General features: G+C 53.2%; 2 protein-coding genes across 2 annotated transcripts in view; one reads left to right on the top strand and one right to left on the bottom strand.

The window, feature by feature from the left end:
* The first annotated feature begins 5,535 nt into the window (after nucleotides 1-5,535).
* Nucleotides 5,536-16,370, top strand: Rasgef1a (RasGEF domain family member 1A). The gene is made up of 12 exons (XM_048339249.1): nucleotides 5,536-5,738; nucleotides 7,486-7,608; nucleotides 10,233-10,370; nucleotides 11,066-11,287; nucleotides 11,669-11,743; nucleotides 12,109-12,201; nucleotides 12,909-13,011; nucleotides 13,082-13,161; nucleotides 14,226-14,417; nucleotides 15,341-15,464; nucleotides 15,970-16,042; nucleotides 16,211-16,370. The coding sequence occupies exons 1-12, from the start codon at nucleotides 5,544-5,546 to the stop codon at nucleotides 16,233-16,235; spliced, it is 1,443 nt and encodes a 480-aa protein (XP_048195206.1). The 5' UTR covers nucleotides 5,536-5,543; the 3' UTR covers nucleotides 16,236-16,370.
* Csgalnact2 (chondroitin sulfate N-acetylgalactosaminyltransferase 2) overlaps nucleotides 6,445-16,551 on the bottom strand; it is a 55,440-nt gene continuing 45,333 nt past the window's right edge. The window contains exon 9 of the transcript XR_007209969.1: nucleotides 6,445-6,494. The gene's annotated coding sequence lies outside the window, so the exon portion shown is untranslated. The remainder of the gene's footprint in view (nucleotides 6,495-16,551) is intronic.

Raw genomic sequence — 16,551 nt, 5'->3', positions numbered from 1 at the left:
CTAGCTCTTGAGTCACACCTCCATGTTTGGCTTTTGTCATTAATTGAAGATAAGAGTCTCAAAGACTTTCCTGTCCAGGCTGGCTTCAAACTGTGATCCTCAGATCTCAGCCTCTAGAGTAGATAGATTGTAGTCACAAGCCTCCAGTGCCCCGTCTGCTTTCATGTTTTACATGTTAGAGAAACTGAGGCCCAGTGAGGCTGTGGCTACCTGAGGTCAGCCGGGAGACCCAAGGTCTGAGCCCCTTCTCATTCCAGGGTGCCTCTGCTAGTTCAGTTCTGGATTTCCTGGGTTCCTGTGGGTTCAGGACCAGGGGGAAGGCCCAGACAGACTCCCAGGTGACTGTGATGCGTTGTGGGTTGGGGCGCAGCATGGGGTGGCACAGGGTCTCCAGAGGGAAGAGCAGCTGAGTCCTCTGGGCCCTGTGGGCTTTTTTGCTGGCACACACACTTGCAGCAGTGGACCCCTGACCCCTCACCTACACAGAAGCTCAGACTGCTTCTCCTCACTCAGAAAGCCAGGTTTCCTGGGACCCTGCCCCCCCGGAATATGAGGCCCCGGGGACTCGAACCCAGCTGCGTGGCCAAGCACGGGCCAGCAGCCAAGGTGACCTGCTTGGTCTTAGAGAATGGTGGATCCCCCCAAGCTATGAGTCCTGAACAGCTAGGTGTCTAAGGAAAGGGACACATGTGCGCGCGCGCACACACACACACATACACACACACTGGTAGAGACGTAAACATGAAGGGACACACAGACACAGATACAGGGACACACACAGACACATAGGAACAAATGTAAACATGGTCAGACTAGAGATACACATACACACAGATACACAATGAGGGACAGACACAGAAGTTCACACAAACACACTTTAGACTAGAGATACATTTAGACACACAGACTGATTCTTACACAGTCACAAAACACCACACACAGACCCACAAAGAGAACACACCCACATTCATGGGCACATACACACAGACAGGCACAGAGATAAATACAGAGACACAGAGACACACAGAAACACACACAGGCAGATTCATGCACACAGACACACTTAGTCACCAGAAGTGACACATAGCCTGCAATCCTAGTTACTCAGGAAGATGAGTTCTGTTTGAAGGCAGCTTGTTCAGGAAAATCTGTGAGACTTTTTTTTTTCTCTCTCCAGTTAGCCACGAAAAAGCTGGAGGTGGAGCTATGGCTCAAGTGGCAGAGCTCCAGCCTCAAGTGAAAAAGTTAAGGGAAAGCTAAGGGACCAGGACAGTGACCAAGACCCAGTACCAACACACACACACACACACACACACACACACACACACTCACACACACAAATACTATAGAGTTTGTTTTCCTGGCATAGCTGTGTTTCTTAGAGTGTTTTCTTCTGTATCCATGGGCATGAATTCATATATACTTCCTGTTTAGAGACACATCTGTCACATTTATAAATCAGGGTTATGTTAGCTTCACAAAATGAATTGGAAAGCTTTTCAGCATGAATTGCGTAGTTGAAATCGTTTAAATATCATATAAAATTATCTTATTCTCAAAGGCCTAAAATAATTCATTTGAGAAACTATTTCAGCCAAAGCTTGCTTTTATATTTTCTCAGTGATTTAGTTGGCTGTCATCTTACTTAATTTGTACCCTGGTTATCAGTCTTTTTGGGGTTCTAAACATGTTTAGTCTATTTGGGTTATATATATTTTCTAGAAATATCCTGGTTAAAAGAACTTTCAAATCATTTGGATTTGCCTCATAACTGCTTCAAAGAATCTTTTTTTTATTTTTGCCAGTCCTGAGGCCTGACCTGAGCACTGTTCCTGGCTTCTTTTACTCAAGGCTAGCACTCTACCACTTGAGCCACAGCTCCATTTCTGGCTTTTTCTATTTATGTGGTGCTGAGGAATCAAACCAATGGCTTCATGCATGTTAGACAAGCACTCTATCACTAAGCCACATTCCCAACCTCAAAGAATCTTTTAATTCTATATCCTCATTTAAATTCCTTTTTCATACCTAAAGTACTTTTTGCATTGTCTGCCCATCTGTCAGTTGGGCTCTCCTTTCCTCCTTATTGGAATTGCCAGGGATCAATAATCTTCATTGTCTCCCTTTTCTTTACCTCCTCCTCTTCCTCCTCCCCCTTCCCTCCCCTCCCCTCCTTTTCTCTCCCCTCCTCTCCCCTTCTCTCCTCTCTCGTGCCCTCCTCATTTCCCCTCCACCTTCTCCACCTCATCCCCTCCTCCCCTCCTCCCCTCCTTCCTTCTCTCTCCACCCACTGGACTATATCTTCTAGCCTCAGAAACTGATCTTTCTTACTTACATTTTCAAAGAACCAGTTCTTGAATTTAATAAGCAGTTCTACTATCTTTTCTTTGATTGAATCTACTTACATTCTACTTTAAGCAATCCCTTCCTTCCTCTAACTTACTTTGCTACAGACTGTTCTGCTCAGAATATTTTTCCCCCATTTTTGTGTCATTTATTTATTTAATTTATGTTTGTGTGCCTGTCCTAGGGCTTGAACTCAAGGCTTGAATTCAGGGGCTGTCCCTTAGCTTTTCTTTGGTCAAAGCTGATACGCTTCCACATGAGCCACATCTCTACTTTTGGCTTTTTGCTGGTTAGCTGGAGAGTCTCCCAGACTTTCCTGCCTAGCCTGGTTTTGAACTGTGATCCTCAGATCTCTGCCTACTGAGTAGCTAGGGATTACAAGTGTGAGCCACCAAGAGTGTCCAACCAGGAATTTTATTTTATTTTGCTTTTTTGTCTGTCATGGGGCTTGAACTCAGGGCCTAGGCGCTGTCCCTAAGCTCTTTTTTGTTTAAGGCTAGCACTCTACACTGTTAAATTGGAGATAAGAGTCTCACAGGGACTTTTTTTTTTTTTTTCTGACGCTGGCTACAAATCCGGGTCCTCAGATCTCAGCCTCCTGAGTAGCTAGCCACCGTAACCTGGCTTTTATTTGTTTTGAAATATGAAGGAAAAAGAACTATCTGTTCTTTTCCAGGTCCCACACCTACAGACTAAGGCTGGGGAAGATAGTTCCTGGAAGGCCCGCCCCACTGACCCACCCAGCCACCCACCACCCATCTGCCCACCCAGTTGCCCCTCCCTCCCAGGGCTCCAGACCCTCAGGACCCTAGCTGAGATCCAGCCCACTTCTCATCCCTCTCCAGTGACATGACCCCTGTGTGGGCACATGTGGCCGGCCTGCAATGCGGGTGGGGACACAGAGCTTCCTTGGAGGGGGACTTTAGGAGGGACCCCAAATGGACAGTACCAGATGGGGGAAGGGTTACAACCTGCCCTTGAGGGGATCCCTAAAAATGACAAGATTGCCCACCAAGATCACCATGGTTTGCTGGCTCACACATGCGAGCGCCAGTCCTGGGGCTTGAACTCATGACCTGAGCACTGTCCCTTAGCTTTTTTTGTTTAAAGCTAGTGCTCTTTAGCTTTTTTCTAGTTCATCGGAGATAAGTGTCTCACAGACTTTCATGCCTAGGCTGGCCTTGAACTGTAGTCCTCAGATCTCAGCCTTCTGAGTAGCGAGAATTACAGGTGTGAGCCACCAGCCTGGTGTTTGCCACCTTTCGAAGCCCGTGCCCCATTAGACCCCAATGCAGACACCACCTGTAACTCTAGTGGACCCCATGGGCTGGTCCAGAGGCTGGGAATGGAGGCATTGCCCCTTCCCCAGCCCAGGGCATCTGGGTAGGAAGCAAATCCGCTGGCCACTGCCCACCTGCCCCAGCCCTGGGCCTCAAGTCTCAATAACGAGTTGATTATTGGTGGACAATGCTGTTCTGTCCCCGGGAGCTGTCAGAAGCAGCCGAGTGGACAATAAAAAGAAAAGAGGAGGGAGGGGGAAAAGAGAAAAGTCCAACTTGGCAGAATTTGCAGTTCAGAGTGTGAGGAGAGGCGGCAGGATTCCTTAATTCAGTTCAAATAGCATTTGTAATAGAAAGGAATTCAGGAGGAAACGAAAAGGAATTATGTGTCTGTGACAAAGCCTCAGTTATCCTCATCTTGAAGTCAAGCCTTGGTGGAGCAGGCGCCAGGGAGGTGCTGGGCTGGTGCTGTTTCCCACAGCAGCTATTGCTGTGCTGGGCCCGGGGGGGCCCCTGGCTGGCCGGTCAGACCCATGGGGGCCCATGGGGCCCTTCTGCTCAGCCGAGGTGAGTATGAGTTCTTGAAGCCTCAGAACAATGCCTCAGTGGGCTTAGGAATGCAGTCCTATCTACTTAGGAGGCTGAGATCTCAAGGGTCATCAAAGTCTGTGAGATCCTCAATCTCCAGTTAACCAGAAAAACGCTGGAAGTGGAGGCATAGCTCAAGTGGGAGAGCAATGGAGTCTCAGTGTCGGGGCAGTGCTCATGCTTCTGAATGAATGAATGAGAGCATGAGTGAACAAATGAGCAAGGGCTTTGGGCTCTGTGGAAAAATCTCACATCCCCCTCCAGCCCAGGACAAGTGGTTTCTGGGATCCAGTCAGCCCTGGAAGGGAAATTGGGGTCCATTTTTGGGGGTCCCTGGCAGCTTGGGACTCCTGTCACCAACATGTCTGAGTGGTGCCCGCACAGCTCTGCCTGCAGCGATGAGCCCACCCTCTTGGTTATGCAGGTGACCAGCATGAGTGAGGGCAAGAGGCCAACCCTGCCCCCACTCCCAGGCTCACCCCGCCCCAACTAGAGAGGGGAGACAGGCAGGATCGAGAATTTTCGGTTGCTAATTGTGATGTCCTCCAGCTTGCTGAGCTAAAAATAGTTCCCAGTTTTTGTTGAGTAGGTTAAAAAATAGAAACTCACATACGTGCTCCTCAGAAAGTGGCCCCCCTGCCAATGCAAGCCTGGCAGAGCCTGGGGCTGGCCCACCCCCTCCCTCCCCACAGGACCAGGAGATGCGTGGAAATACACCCTGAAGGCCATTTGTGTCCCGATTTCCCAGGAAATTGGGCTTCCTTCCTCCCTCCCTCCCTCCTTTCCTCCCTCCCCCCTCCTTTCCTCCCTCTTTCCCTCCCTCCCTCCCTCCCTCCCTCCCTCCCTCCCTTCCTTCCTTCCCTTCCATGTGTCAGTCCTGTCCTTGAGCTTTTTGTTTGCTCTAGGCTAGCACCTTACCACTTAAGTCACAGCTCCATCTTTGGCTTTTGGTAGTGAACTGGAGATAAGAATCTCATGACTTTCCTCAGATCTCAGCCACCTGATGAGCTAGGATTTCAGGCGTGAGCACCAGTGCCCAGTGGCACAGCCAGTGATATCCCGGCTGCCATGACCACAGGCTCCCTGTGCTTGCTCCTTGTGTGTTCCTCGGATGTAACCTCAGGAAGCCGATGGTGTCCAGGCCTCTGGAGTGAGGCCTGGCATTCGTGGAGCATGCTGAAGGAGCACTGCTCAGACACAGATACAACAGAGGCGCCACAGGACAGCCACCCACCTGCCCTTGGGTGTTGTGGGCTTTTGCCTCCGTGGGATGTCACAGTGTGGGGGCACTTGGATACCTCATGCTCTCATTCTTCTCTCCAGGAAGCTATGCCCCAGACGTCTGTGGTCTTCTCCAGCATCATCGGGCCCAGCTGTAGTGGACAGGCCAGCCCTGGCATGGGGGAAAGAGGAGGCGGGGCCAGCGGCCCTGGGGACCTCATCTTCCAAGATGGACGCCTCATCTCTGGGTCCCTGGAGGCTCTGGTGGAGCATCTGGTCCCCACAGTGGACTATTACCCGGATGTGAGTGCCTGGGCCTGGGTGGAGGTGACCGGAAAGTGTCTTGGACCCTTGCAGAGGGAGGGGCAGGCTTACAGAGCTCAGGGCCAGCCCAGGGCCCAGAGGCTCAGATGGCATCCAACACGTCCCTGGACAGGAGCCCTGTCCTGAGCTGGGCGGAGAAGCTGGTGTGTTCACAATCCCAAGTCCAGAAGGCAGAAGACAACGCCCATCCCGTGGCCTGAGGGCTTTATTGCTCTCCGGTAGCCCGTTCCCCCTCACTTCTGGGCAGTGCCTGCCATTCTGGAAACAGAGGAAGTGGTCCCCTATCACCCAAGGCTTTCCTTCTGACACTGAGGAGCAGGGCCCGAGTGAGCAGACGTCCTCCATGAGGCCTGGCCCTGGCTGCCCGCACTGCCTGCCCGCCTGGCAGTCATGTGGTGGCTGTGGCCTCAGGAGCAGCATGAAGGAATCAGACAAGAATCACCATGCTGGGCACAGTGGCTCACACCTGTGCTCTCAGCTACTCAGGAGTCTGGGATCTGATGGTCATAGTTCAAAACCAGACCAAGCAGGAAAGTCTGTGAAACTTTTATCTCTAATAAATCACCAAAAATCCAGAAGCAGCTGTGGCTCTACTGGTGGAGTGCAGCCTTAAGTAACAAAGCTAAGAGACAGCATTCAGGCTCTGAGTTCAAGCCCCAGGACCCACTCTGTCTGTCTGTCACACACACACACACACACACACACACACACACACACACACACACACACACCTCTCTGTCTCTCCCTCTGTTTCTCTGTCTCTATCTCTCTGTCACACACACACACACACACACACACACACACACACACACACAGAAATGAAGAATCACCACCCTTCAGCTTTCTCCTAGTTGTGGCTCTCAGCTCGACCTTGCCACCTGGTGGCCACTTTTATCTCTGCAACTCATCTCACTATCCACTCTCCTGTAACTGGTCAGAGCCCTGTTTTGGTACTGGTCATGCAAACACACCTGCTGAGAGCTAAGAGGCAGAGCTTGAAGGAAGGGCTTCATCAGCCCCCAAAGAAGCTCAGGGCAGGACTGTGGCCCTCCACCCCTGGCCAGGCAGTGGTCCTATGCTCCAGCAGCAAAAAAAAAAAACAAAAAAAAAAAAACAAAAAAAAAAACTTCCTTATTTTTTTCCTTCTTAAATGCTATGTATTTTTGTGGCAGTGCTGGGACTTGAACTCAAGACCAGAGTGCTTTTTCTCAGGGCTGACACTACCACTTGAGCCATAGCTCCACTTCTGGCTATTTGCTTGTTAGTTGGAGATAACAGATTTTTCTCACAGATTTTTATGCCCGGACTGGCTTTGAACTGGGATCCTCCGATCTCAGCCTCCTGGGTTAGCTAGGATCACAGGCATGGCTGCCAGTGCTTAGCTGAGACACCCTTATAAATCTATCCCAGAGGAGTCTCAGCCCACTGTCACCTACTGTAGTCCATAGAACTGTTTCCTAGGAGGAAGGAAGTGGGCAGGAATTAGAATGCAGGGCAGGAAGTGGGGCTGGGGTGAGGGCTGGGCATTTGCTCCTGTCTTCAGTAGCGAGCTGTGGGCACAGTGGAGAAGCCAGGGGTGCAGTGTAAAGGGAAGCTTGCAGTGAGGAGGGCATGCATATGCCTCGGATGTCCCACAGGGGTGCGGGACAGGGCCAGGTAGAACAAGGGATCCCACAGCCATGCTGCCTGCCAGGCCTGACCAGACCTTCTGCTCTCCTTTCTTCAGAGGACGTACATCTTCACGTTTCTCCTGAGCTCCAGGGTCTTCACACCTCCCCGGGACCTGCTGGCCCGGGTGGGACAGATCTGCCTGGAGCAGAGGCAGCAACTGGAGGCCGGGCCTGAGAAGGTAGGATGCTGAGAGAACACTGCCAGTGCCCAGCTCGGTCATTCCTGCTGAGACCCAGGGCCCAGCCTAGTGGCCCAGGAAGGGGTGGGGCAGCCTGGCTCTGACCTGGTGTGCCTTGGGGAAAGTCTCTTGGGCCTAAAGGGAGCCACCCGCGCTAAGCACATCCCCTGAGCGCTGGAAGCCACGGGCTGCCCCTGGGCAGGACTCCGCAGTGGGGGTGAGTGTTCTGTTGCAGGAGGATGGGTGGCTGCCACCTCCAGGAGGGTGTCTGTGACCTGCTCCCCTAGGGGCCTCACAGGTTAGTCACTGTGCCTCTTGAGGCCGGTTGAGGGAGGACGGCTAATGGGAGGATGGACTTGCTCCCGTAGAGGCCTCACCTGTTGGTCCCGAGGAGAACAGCTGACAGGAGGATGGACTTCTGTTTGCTTTGGCTCACAGGTATAGAGGTTCCAGTTGGCCCCAAAGGCACGGGCAGAACATCATGGTAGCCAGATCATGCTGAGGAACAAGCATCCTCAGCTCATGGTGGACAGAGTGTGGAGAGCAAGAGAGACAAGAAGGGCGAGAGACAGATATTCCCAAGAATTCCCAAGAAAGTTGGCACCTCCAGGGCCAACTTCCTCTAGCTAGGTTGCACCAACTAAAGTTTCTAGAAACTTCCAAACAAGGGACCCCCAAGCATTGAAAACACAGGCCCATAGAAGGACACTCATGTTCAAATCTCATCACCTAAATAGGGATAGGGTTTTGTTTTGTTTTGTACTGGTACTGGGACTTGAACTCAGGGCCTTGGGGTCTTGCTTAGCTTTTTCACATAAGCCTGCCACAGTTCCACTTCTGACTTTTTGGTGGTTAATTGGAAATGAGAGTCTTCTCAGGGATTTTCCTGTCTGGGCTTGTTTTGAACCGGGATCCTCATATCTCAGCTTCCTGAGGAGCTAGGATTACAGGTGTGAGCTATTGGGCCCGGCGTGGACTGTTTCATTGTTTGGGTTGACTCAGAGTCAGTCCTCTTCCGAGGCAGTGCGGCAGGTGCGTGGGGCTTGGCTCTCACGAGCTCAGGGCCTGTCACAAAAACCAGGTGGTGGGTGTCTCTCCAGAGCTGGTAGGGAGCAGGGCGGCAGCAGAGTAAGGCCTGAACTCTGGGCCTTTCCTCAGTGCCAGGGGATTTGGAAAACACCAGCCAGCCACAGCACCAGGGGGTTGGGTTCCCTGCTGACGCAGGCAGCTGACCAGGTAGAGCTATGGGGAGCCTGAGTTCACAGAGCTGGGTCTTGAGGGCAGGGCCCAGGGAGTGACCAGTGTGGGAAGGAACCCATCAGGCCTTGAGGAGAGCTATGGTGGACCAGACAGGCTTTAGGCCTGGGTAGGCAAACCAGTGGAGCTTGAGGCTAAAGCCTGGAATTCTGTGCCCCTTCTCTCCACACCCTGGAGCTGAGGCCATGCAGGCGGGCACGCAGAGAACAGTGGACAATGTTGCCTCACACCTTTGTCCCTATACTAGTATGCGGACACTGTCAAGCGATGTGTGCAGGAGGGCACTGTGCGCAGATCGGCAGGGTGTGCAGGTGGCAGTGTGTGCTGGAGGGTGCTGTGTGCAGGTGGGCGGTGTGTGCTGGAGGGCGCTGTGAGCAGATGGCGGTGTGTGCAGGTGGGCGCTGTGTGTAGATGGGCGGTGTGTGCTGGAGGGCACTGTGTGCAGATGGCGGTGTGTGCTGAAGGGTGCTGTGTGCAGGTAGGCGATATGTTCTGGAGGGCGCTGTTTTCAGGCAGGGTGTGTGTGTGACCTGGAAGGCTCTGTGTGCAGATGGGCGCTGTGGGCAGGTGGACCCAGGCCTCCTGGACACAGATTGGCTCCCACTCCTCCTGTACCTCCCAACACCACCCACCTGCTTTTAATCAAGAATGTTCATGCGAGCTTCATTTAATCAAATTCTGCTTGGTTTTCACTGCATGCTTTTGATGGGAAATATGTAATTATAGCAAGTGAAATTAGTTCTTATAGATTTCTTAGTATTATTGTGTGTGTGTGTGTGTGTGTGTGTGTGTGTGTTTGTGTGGTGGAAATGGGTTCAAACTCAGCACCTCACTCTCTTGTCTGTTGTTGCTCAAGGCTGGCACTCTATCACTTGAGCCACACCTAAACTTTTTTTTTTTTTGTTTATGTGGTACCAAGGAATCAAACCCAGGGCCTCATGTGTGCCAGGCAAGCACTCTACCCCTAAGCCACACTCCTAGCACTTGTGTGTTTTTTGGTAGTTAATTAGAGATAGGAGTCTGTCAGTCTTTCTGCCTGGGCTGGCTTCTAACAAGAGCCTCAGATCTCAGCCTCCTGAGTAGCTGGGATTACAGGCATGAGTGTGCTCAGCTCCATTATTATTATTATTATTATTATTGTTATTATTGAAAATGAATTTGACAAAAAAAGCTGATTTAAGGGGGTAGTGCACAATCAGGGGTCCCACAGGTGGCTCAGGAGTGGCAAAGCTGCAGGCCCAAAGGCCCACAGGTCCACAAGGCCCCTAGAGATGGGGGCGACAGGTCTGAGGAGAAGGGCACTTAAGCCATTGGCTGCCTTGGGGTCCTCTCTGACCTGTGGCATCTCACTCACTTTGCGGTTCCAGGCCAAGCTAAAGTCTTTCTCCGCCAAGATTGTGCAGCTCCTGAAGGAGTGGACAGAGGCCTTCCCCTGTGACTTCCAGGATGAGAAGGCCATGGCCGAGCTCAAGGCCATCACTCACCGTGTCACTCAGTGCGATGAGGTGACTCCCCCTCAGCCCTGGTGGGGCTGCCCTGAGTGTGTCTGTGTGCTTGCGCATGCTTGTGTGTTGATCCTGGGGCTTGAACTCGGTGCTGGGTTTTTGTGCTCAAGGCCAGGGCTCTACCACTTGAGCCACACCTCCACTTCCAGCTTTTTGGTGGTGGTTAATTGGAGATAAGACAGCCTGAGCTGGCTTTGAACTGTGATCCTTAGATATCTGGTGTGAGCCACCAGTGCCTGGCTCCTGAAGCTCTTGGCCTCATCCAGGCCTTCAGTAGACACAAGAAGCCCGAGAGGCTGAGAGGCCCTGCTCCTCTGCTGGACTGAGCTCCTATGCTGGTCAGGCCTAGTTCCTTGGGAACACAGAGCCCAGGCTCCCTCCCACCCAGGGGAGAAGGCTCTGTCCATCCTGTGTGGCTCTTCTGCTTCAGGAAGGCAGCAAGAAGCAGCTTTGCAGGCCACGTGGGAGAGCCACTCTCTAGTCCCCTTTCCCTGCAGGGGAGCCCCGGGGCCTCCCCTTCCCCCCCCCCCCCCCATCTAAATCCCCAGACCAGCCAAGGCCTCCCATTCCCAGCAGCCCTAGGGAAGGAAGCCTTCGCCACGCCCACTTCCCCCGTTGAGATCCCCAGACCAAAGGCAGGAGTGGATGGTGATCATGCCATCCGTAGTGGCCCCATCCTTACCTCCGACCCACAGGAGAATGGCACAGTGAAGAAGGCAATCGCGCAGATGATACAGAGCCTGCTGTTGTCCCTGGCTGCCCGGAACCAGCTTCAGGAACTTCGGGAGAAGCTGCGGCCACCCACTATGGAGAAAGGGCCCATCCTCAAAGCCAAGCCACCAGCGGTGCAGAAGGATATCCTGGGGGTGTGCTGTGACCCACTGGTGCTGGCCCAACAGTTGACCCATATCGAGCTGGTCAGTGCTGCCCATGGTCTGCACTGGGTCTGGGGGAGGGCTGGTACATCCCTTACTTCCCGGCCAGGACTGCAGGACCCATGTCCCCCTCAGCCTAGATTGGCAGAGACCTGTCCAGCCTGCGCGATGGCTGCCACAGGAGCTGGTTTGCCCACATTCTGGCCACTGTGTCTCAGGCCACAGTGTGACCATCCAGGCAGTGGCTGTCTCTGTGCTGGATGTTAGATCTACAAGAACATGGCATCAGTGTAATGGGCTGAGGGCCCCACTCTCTTGCTATAGCCCCAGGACCAGCCTGTGTTCTGTACAGGCTCACTGATCTCAGCTTTGGCCACGTGCCCCTGAAGTTCTGTCCCCTCTTTTGGCCATCTCCCACCACAGGAGAGGGTTGGCAGCATTTACCCTGAGGACCTGATGCAGATCATAAGCCACATGGACTCCCTGGATAATCACAGGGTAAGTGAGCTGAGCCCTGTGGCATACGCTGGCATCTCCACTGGGAGTGACTGGCATCACAGCCTGGCATTCATGCCATTTGCAGTGTGGGTCAGCTTCTCTCAGATGCTCCCAGAGCCTCCAGTGGGTGGGTCCATGGCTCTGACTATCCTGGGCCTGCTTTGAGGCATGGTAGTGCTGGATAGAGGGTGGCAAGGGTCCAGCTCGGCCAGGGTCCAGCTCGGCCCTGCTCTGGGGGAACAGCCTAGGAAGAGGCAGGTATGATTCGGATTGCCGTGGGCAGGCTCAGCCACAGGGACTGACCTCCAGCCAGGGTCCCCTGCACTCCAGGTGACCTGCTGTGTGGTCCTCACTCTCCCCTCCAGTGCCGAGGGGACATGACTAAGACCTATAGCCTGGAGGCCTATGACAACTGGTTCAACTGCCTGAGCATGCTGGTGGCCACCGAGGTGTGCCGGGTAAGCATGGGGGGGGGGGCAGGCCTGGGGTGTGCCTACTAATTCCCATCGGGCTCAGACTCCTGCTCCCCTTGCCTGCAGCCAGAGAGGAGACTACATGAAAATTCAAGTGACCCCATCCAAAATCCCAGTGCAATGACTTACCTCCCTCCTCCCTCCTCCCTCCTCCCTCCTCCCTCCTCCCTCCTCCCTCCTCCTCCTCCTCCTCCTCCTCCTCCTCCTCCTCCTCTTCTTCTTCTTCTTCTTCTTTTTTTGAGTCAATACTCAGGCTTGGACTCAAGGCCTGGACACTCCCCCATAGCCCTTTTGCTCAGGGCGAGTAGTTTATCACTTGAGTCACAACTCTACCTCTATGGTGGTTCATTGTAGATGAGTCTCATGGACTTTCTTGCCCCAGGCTGGCATCACTCAGGGACTCTTGCCAGCGTGAGCCAGCAGCATCAGCTAAGGATCTCTCCTCAGGAGGGTTCTCTTGTGCCCAGCAGTCCTGCAGGCTTGCTTGGGTCTTGCCTGCCCCCAGTCCCCCTTTATGGCACAGGAGATGTCAGTAGTGGGGTACGTGTCTGGGCCTTGTGCAGTCTCAGATCAGCCTCAGATCTCCTAGGAAGGCCCAGAAGCAAGTCCCTAAGGTCCTCCCTGCCCCACTGCCCTGTGGTCTCAGCCCCTGGGGTCCCCTGGTGGCTTGAAGTTTTTCCCCCTCTCTACAGGTGGTAAAGAAGAAACATCGCACCCGGATGCTCGAGTTCTTTATCGATGTGGCCCGGGAGTGTTTCAACATCGGCAACTTCAACTCCATGATGGCCATCATCTGTGAGTGTCTGGGCATGGGGGGCCATGCGCTGCCTCCCTGTGCCCTGACCCCTGCCCACTGTCCCTGCAGCTGGCATGAACCTCAGTCCGGTGGCACGGCTGAAGAAAACATGGTCCAAAGTCAAGACGGCCAAGTTCGATGTCTTAGAGGTACATGGCGCTGGATTCCCTTTCCTCCTGTGTGGCAGAGGGGCGCCAGCAGCAGCAAGGACGGGATGGCTCCAGCGCCTTCAGCTGTGGGGGGAGGGGGGGCCCCCCCGCGCTCTCCCTGGCCTCCCTGCTTGGGCAGAGCAGCATGAAACCGGAAGCAAATTGCCAAAAACAGCTAAGCTTGGAATCAAATGCTGCTGGCCTTGAATGGTTTGGCTGGCTTTGTCTTTGGGTAGCATTTGCTCCTGGAGATGCTCGTGGGTCTCCAGAGACTACAGACCAAGGGCCCAGACCATGGACGCTTCTGTTGCTGTTCATTTGTGCTGGTACTGGTGCTTGAACTCAGGGCCTCATGTTCCCAACTTGGCTTTTTTTGCTCATGGCTGTATTACTTGAACCACAGCTCTGCTACCAGGCTTTTGGTGGTTTATTGGACCAAAACCTCATGGACTTTCCTGCCCAGGCTTCAAACCGGGATCCTCAGATCTGAGTAGTTAAGATTATGGGCATGAGCCTCCTGTGCACAGTGTGTTTTCGCTCTCTCTTTCTTTCCTTCAAGTCACTTGAGTCTTGTGGAGTAAGACTGGGATATGTCATCTATGCAGATTCTAAAGGAGGGGACACCTGGCAAGGCCTGGAGGCTCTCTTTGGTTCCTATCCTAGGACTTGAATCCAGGGTCTGGGCACTGTGCCTGAGGTTTCTTGCTCAAAGCTAGTGCTCTAGCACTTGAGTCACAGCTCTCTTCCAGCTTCCTTTGGAAGTTAAATGGAGATCAGGGTCTCAGAGACTTTCTTGCCAGGATGGCTTTGAACAGTGATCTTCAGATTTCAATTAGGACTACAGGTGTGAGTGACTGGGACTTGCCCAGGATGCTTTAGTTTTCCTGAGGCTTCAAGGCTCCTCCAGCACCTTGTCTTCCCTTCCTCCTCTGGGTCTCCACTCCCCTCCAACCTGGAACCCTGGGGACAGCACATTCTCTCCATCATGTGTGTGTGCATGTGTGCGCACGCGTGTACGTGTGTCTTACGCAGGTGGGTTCACCAGATCCTCCCTATGCCCTCAGCACCACATGGACCCATCTAGCAATTTCTGCAATTACCGCACAGCCCTGCAGGGGGCCACGCAGAGGTCCCAGATGGCCAACAGCAGCCGAGAAAAGATCGTCATCCCAGTGTTCAACCTTTTTGTCAAGGATATCTACTTTCTGCACAAAATCCACACCAACCATCTGCCCAACGGGCACATAAACTTCAAGGTGAGCTCAGCTGCTTGGGCTCCTGGCTTGGACAGAGCGTGATCGAATGTGCCTCCATCAGAGGCAGCCAAGACTGATCTTAGAGAGAGCTTGCAGGTGTGGATGGCCCAGGCTGCTTGTTTTGCAGTCCCCACCCTTTGGGGGGCAGATAACCTGGTCACAAAGCTTATTCCCATGATCCTGGTTCTAGTGCTAACCGCACTATGGAGACATAGAGGGGGGCCTCTGGAGGGCTTAGGCCTGAAGAGACACGGGCAGAGACCAAGAAGTGGTCATTCTAAATGGAAATTCTAGAGAACTCTAGTTGAGATCCCATTTAGAATTTCCATTTAGAAATGAAGACCCTGCCTGGTGACCTAGAGAATCTGGATCAGGACAGGAGGGCAGAGCTGATGGGCAGGGGTACCAGCCATGACTTCTGGGTGCAGCTGGATCCTGGCTCAGGGTATAGCGCAGGGACCCCCTGGACTTCTATGAAGGAAAGGCACTGGTCTGCCTCAGCCTGATGACCTGGACAGAGGCAGGACAAGGAGGCCTCTGGGGACCCCTGCTGCACAAGCCATTGTGGCCAGTGTCCCCACCGCGTTGTAGCAGTCTAGGACCAAGATCTATGTCCTCTCCCACCGCTTTTTTGTGTGCCAGTCTTGGCGCTTGAACTCAGGGCCTGGGTACTGTCCTTGAGTTTTTGTGTTCAAAGTTATCAGCACTCTACCATACCACTTGAGCCACACAGCTCCACTGATGACCTTTTCAGTGGTTAATTGAGCTAACAGTCTCATGGACGTTCCTGCCCAGGCTGGCTTTGAATGGGATCCCCAGATCTTAGCCTCCTGAGGTTACAAGTGTGAGCCACCAGTGCCACCTCAGTGGTGGCTTTGAAGGTCAGGGTGACAAATGACACCATCTCCCTGGTCTTCTTTCAGAAATTCTGGGAAATCTCCAGACAGATCCATGAATTCATGACATGGACACAGATAGAGTGTCCCTTTGAGAAGGACAAGAAGATTCAGAGTTACCTGCTCACGGCGCCCATCTACAGTGAGGAAGGTGAGCGTCCTCACCCACTCAGAGCTTCTCTGGGAGCCATGTGATTGTGATCCCCAGTCCCCAGCCCCTTCCCAGGGGCTCCTTAGCCCACACAATGTGCATGAGGTTAGGTAGACTGATGATTTGAAGACAGAAGACAAGCCAGGTATGGTGGCACACGCCTATAATACAAGCTACTCAGGAGGCTGAGATCTGAGACTCATAGTTCAAAAGCCTGGGCAGGAAAGTCAGTGAGACTCTTCTCTCCAATTAAACATCAAAAAGCTGGAAGCAGAGGTGTAGCTCAAGTTTTGACTGCTAGCCGTGAGCCCCAGGATACACACACACACACACACACACGAGACAAAGTTAGAGTGCACCAAGTGCCCTGGCTGGTAGCCTGGGAGCTTCTGCAGTCTGTCCTGCGTATAGAGGCTGCAGTCTCCTGGCCAGCCAGTTGGAAGGGCTGAGTGGGACTGGTCTGCCCATGGAGGTTGGAGTCCACAGGGCCTTTTTTGCTCCTCAGCTCTCTTCGTGGCCTCCTTTGAAAGTGAAGGTCCTGAGAACCACATGGAGAAGGACAACTGGAAGGCCCTCAGGTAGGCAGTGGACACCATGCACTAAGTCTGGGGAGGGTCATCAGGGTGAGGGGGCGTGGTGGATCTTCTGATGAGTTCTGAGCCTGTGGGAGGTGGGACTGTTCTCCCAGCCCTCTTGGAACAGGTCAGGATCTCAGGGCCCCTGACTTCAGCCCTGTCCACCCCTAGGACCACTCTTCTTAACAGAGCCTGAGGATACAGCCTGCAGATGCTGGATGAAGCAGCTGTTTTCATCTTTTTGTTTCTGCTTTGGTGCCGGTACTGGGGCTTGAACTCAGGGCCTGGCACACTCCCTTAGCTTTGTCATTCAAGGCTGGCGCTCTACCACTTGAGCCACACCTCCACTCCAGCTTTTTGCTGGTTCACTGGAGATAAGAGTTCAGATTTGTCTGTCCAGGGCTGGCTTTGAACTGGAATCCTCAGACCTCGGCCTCCTGAGTGGTGAGGATTGCAGCTGTGAGCCATGGCACCCGGCTGAACATGTGTCTTGAGTGATCTGGAGGGAGATG

This window comes from Perognathus longimembris, chromosome 2 (genome assembly GCF_023159225.1).
Source record: "Perognathus longimembris pacificus isolate PPM17 chromosome 2, ASM2315922v1, whole genome shotgun sequence".
In the NCBI taxonomy this organism is placed as follows: Eukaryota; Metazoa; Chordata; class Mammalia; order Rodentia; family Heteromyidae; genus Perognathus; species Perognathus longimembris.
This window is presented reverse-complemented; position numbering and strand designations above follow the sequence as displayed.

What these genes read in the sequence shown, in the direction of transcription:
- Rasgef1a (XM_048339249.1), top strand. Translation starts at nt 5,544, where the DNA reads ATGCCCCAGACGTCTGTGGTCTTCTCCAGCATCATCGGGCCCAGCTGT. An exon ending in GTGTCACTCAGTGCGATGAG is followed by an intron (nt 10,371 to 11,065) that starts GTGACTCCCCCT and finishes TCCGACCCACAG; the next exon opens with GAGAATGGCACAGTGAAGAA. An exon ending in CCAAGTTCGATGTCTTAGAG is followed by an intron (nt 13,162 to 14,225) that starts GTACATGGCGCT and finishes CTATGCCCTCAG; the next exon opens with CACCACATGGACCCATCTAG.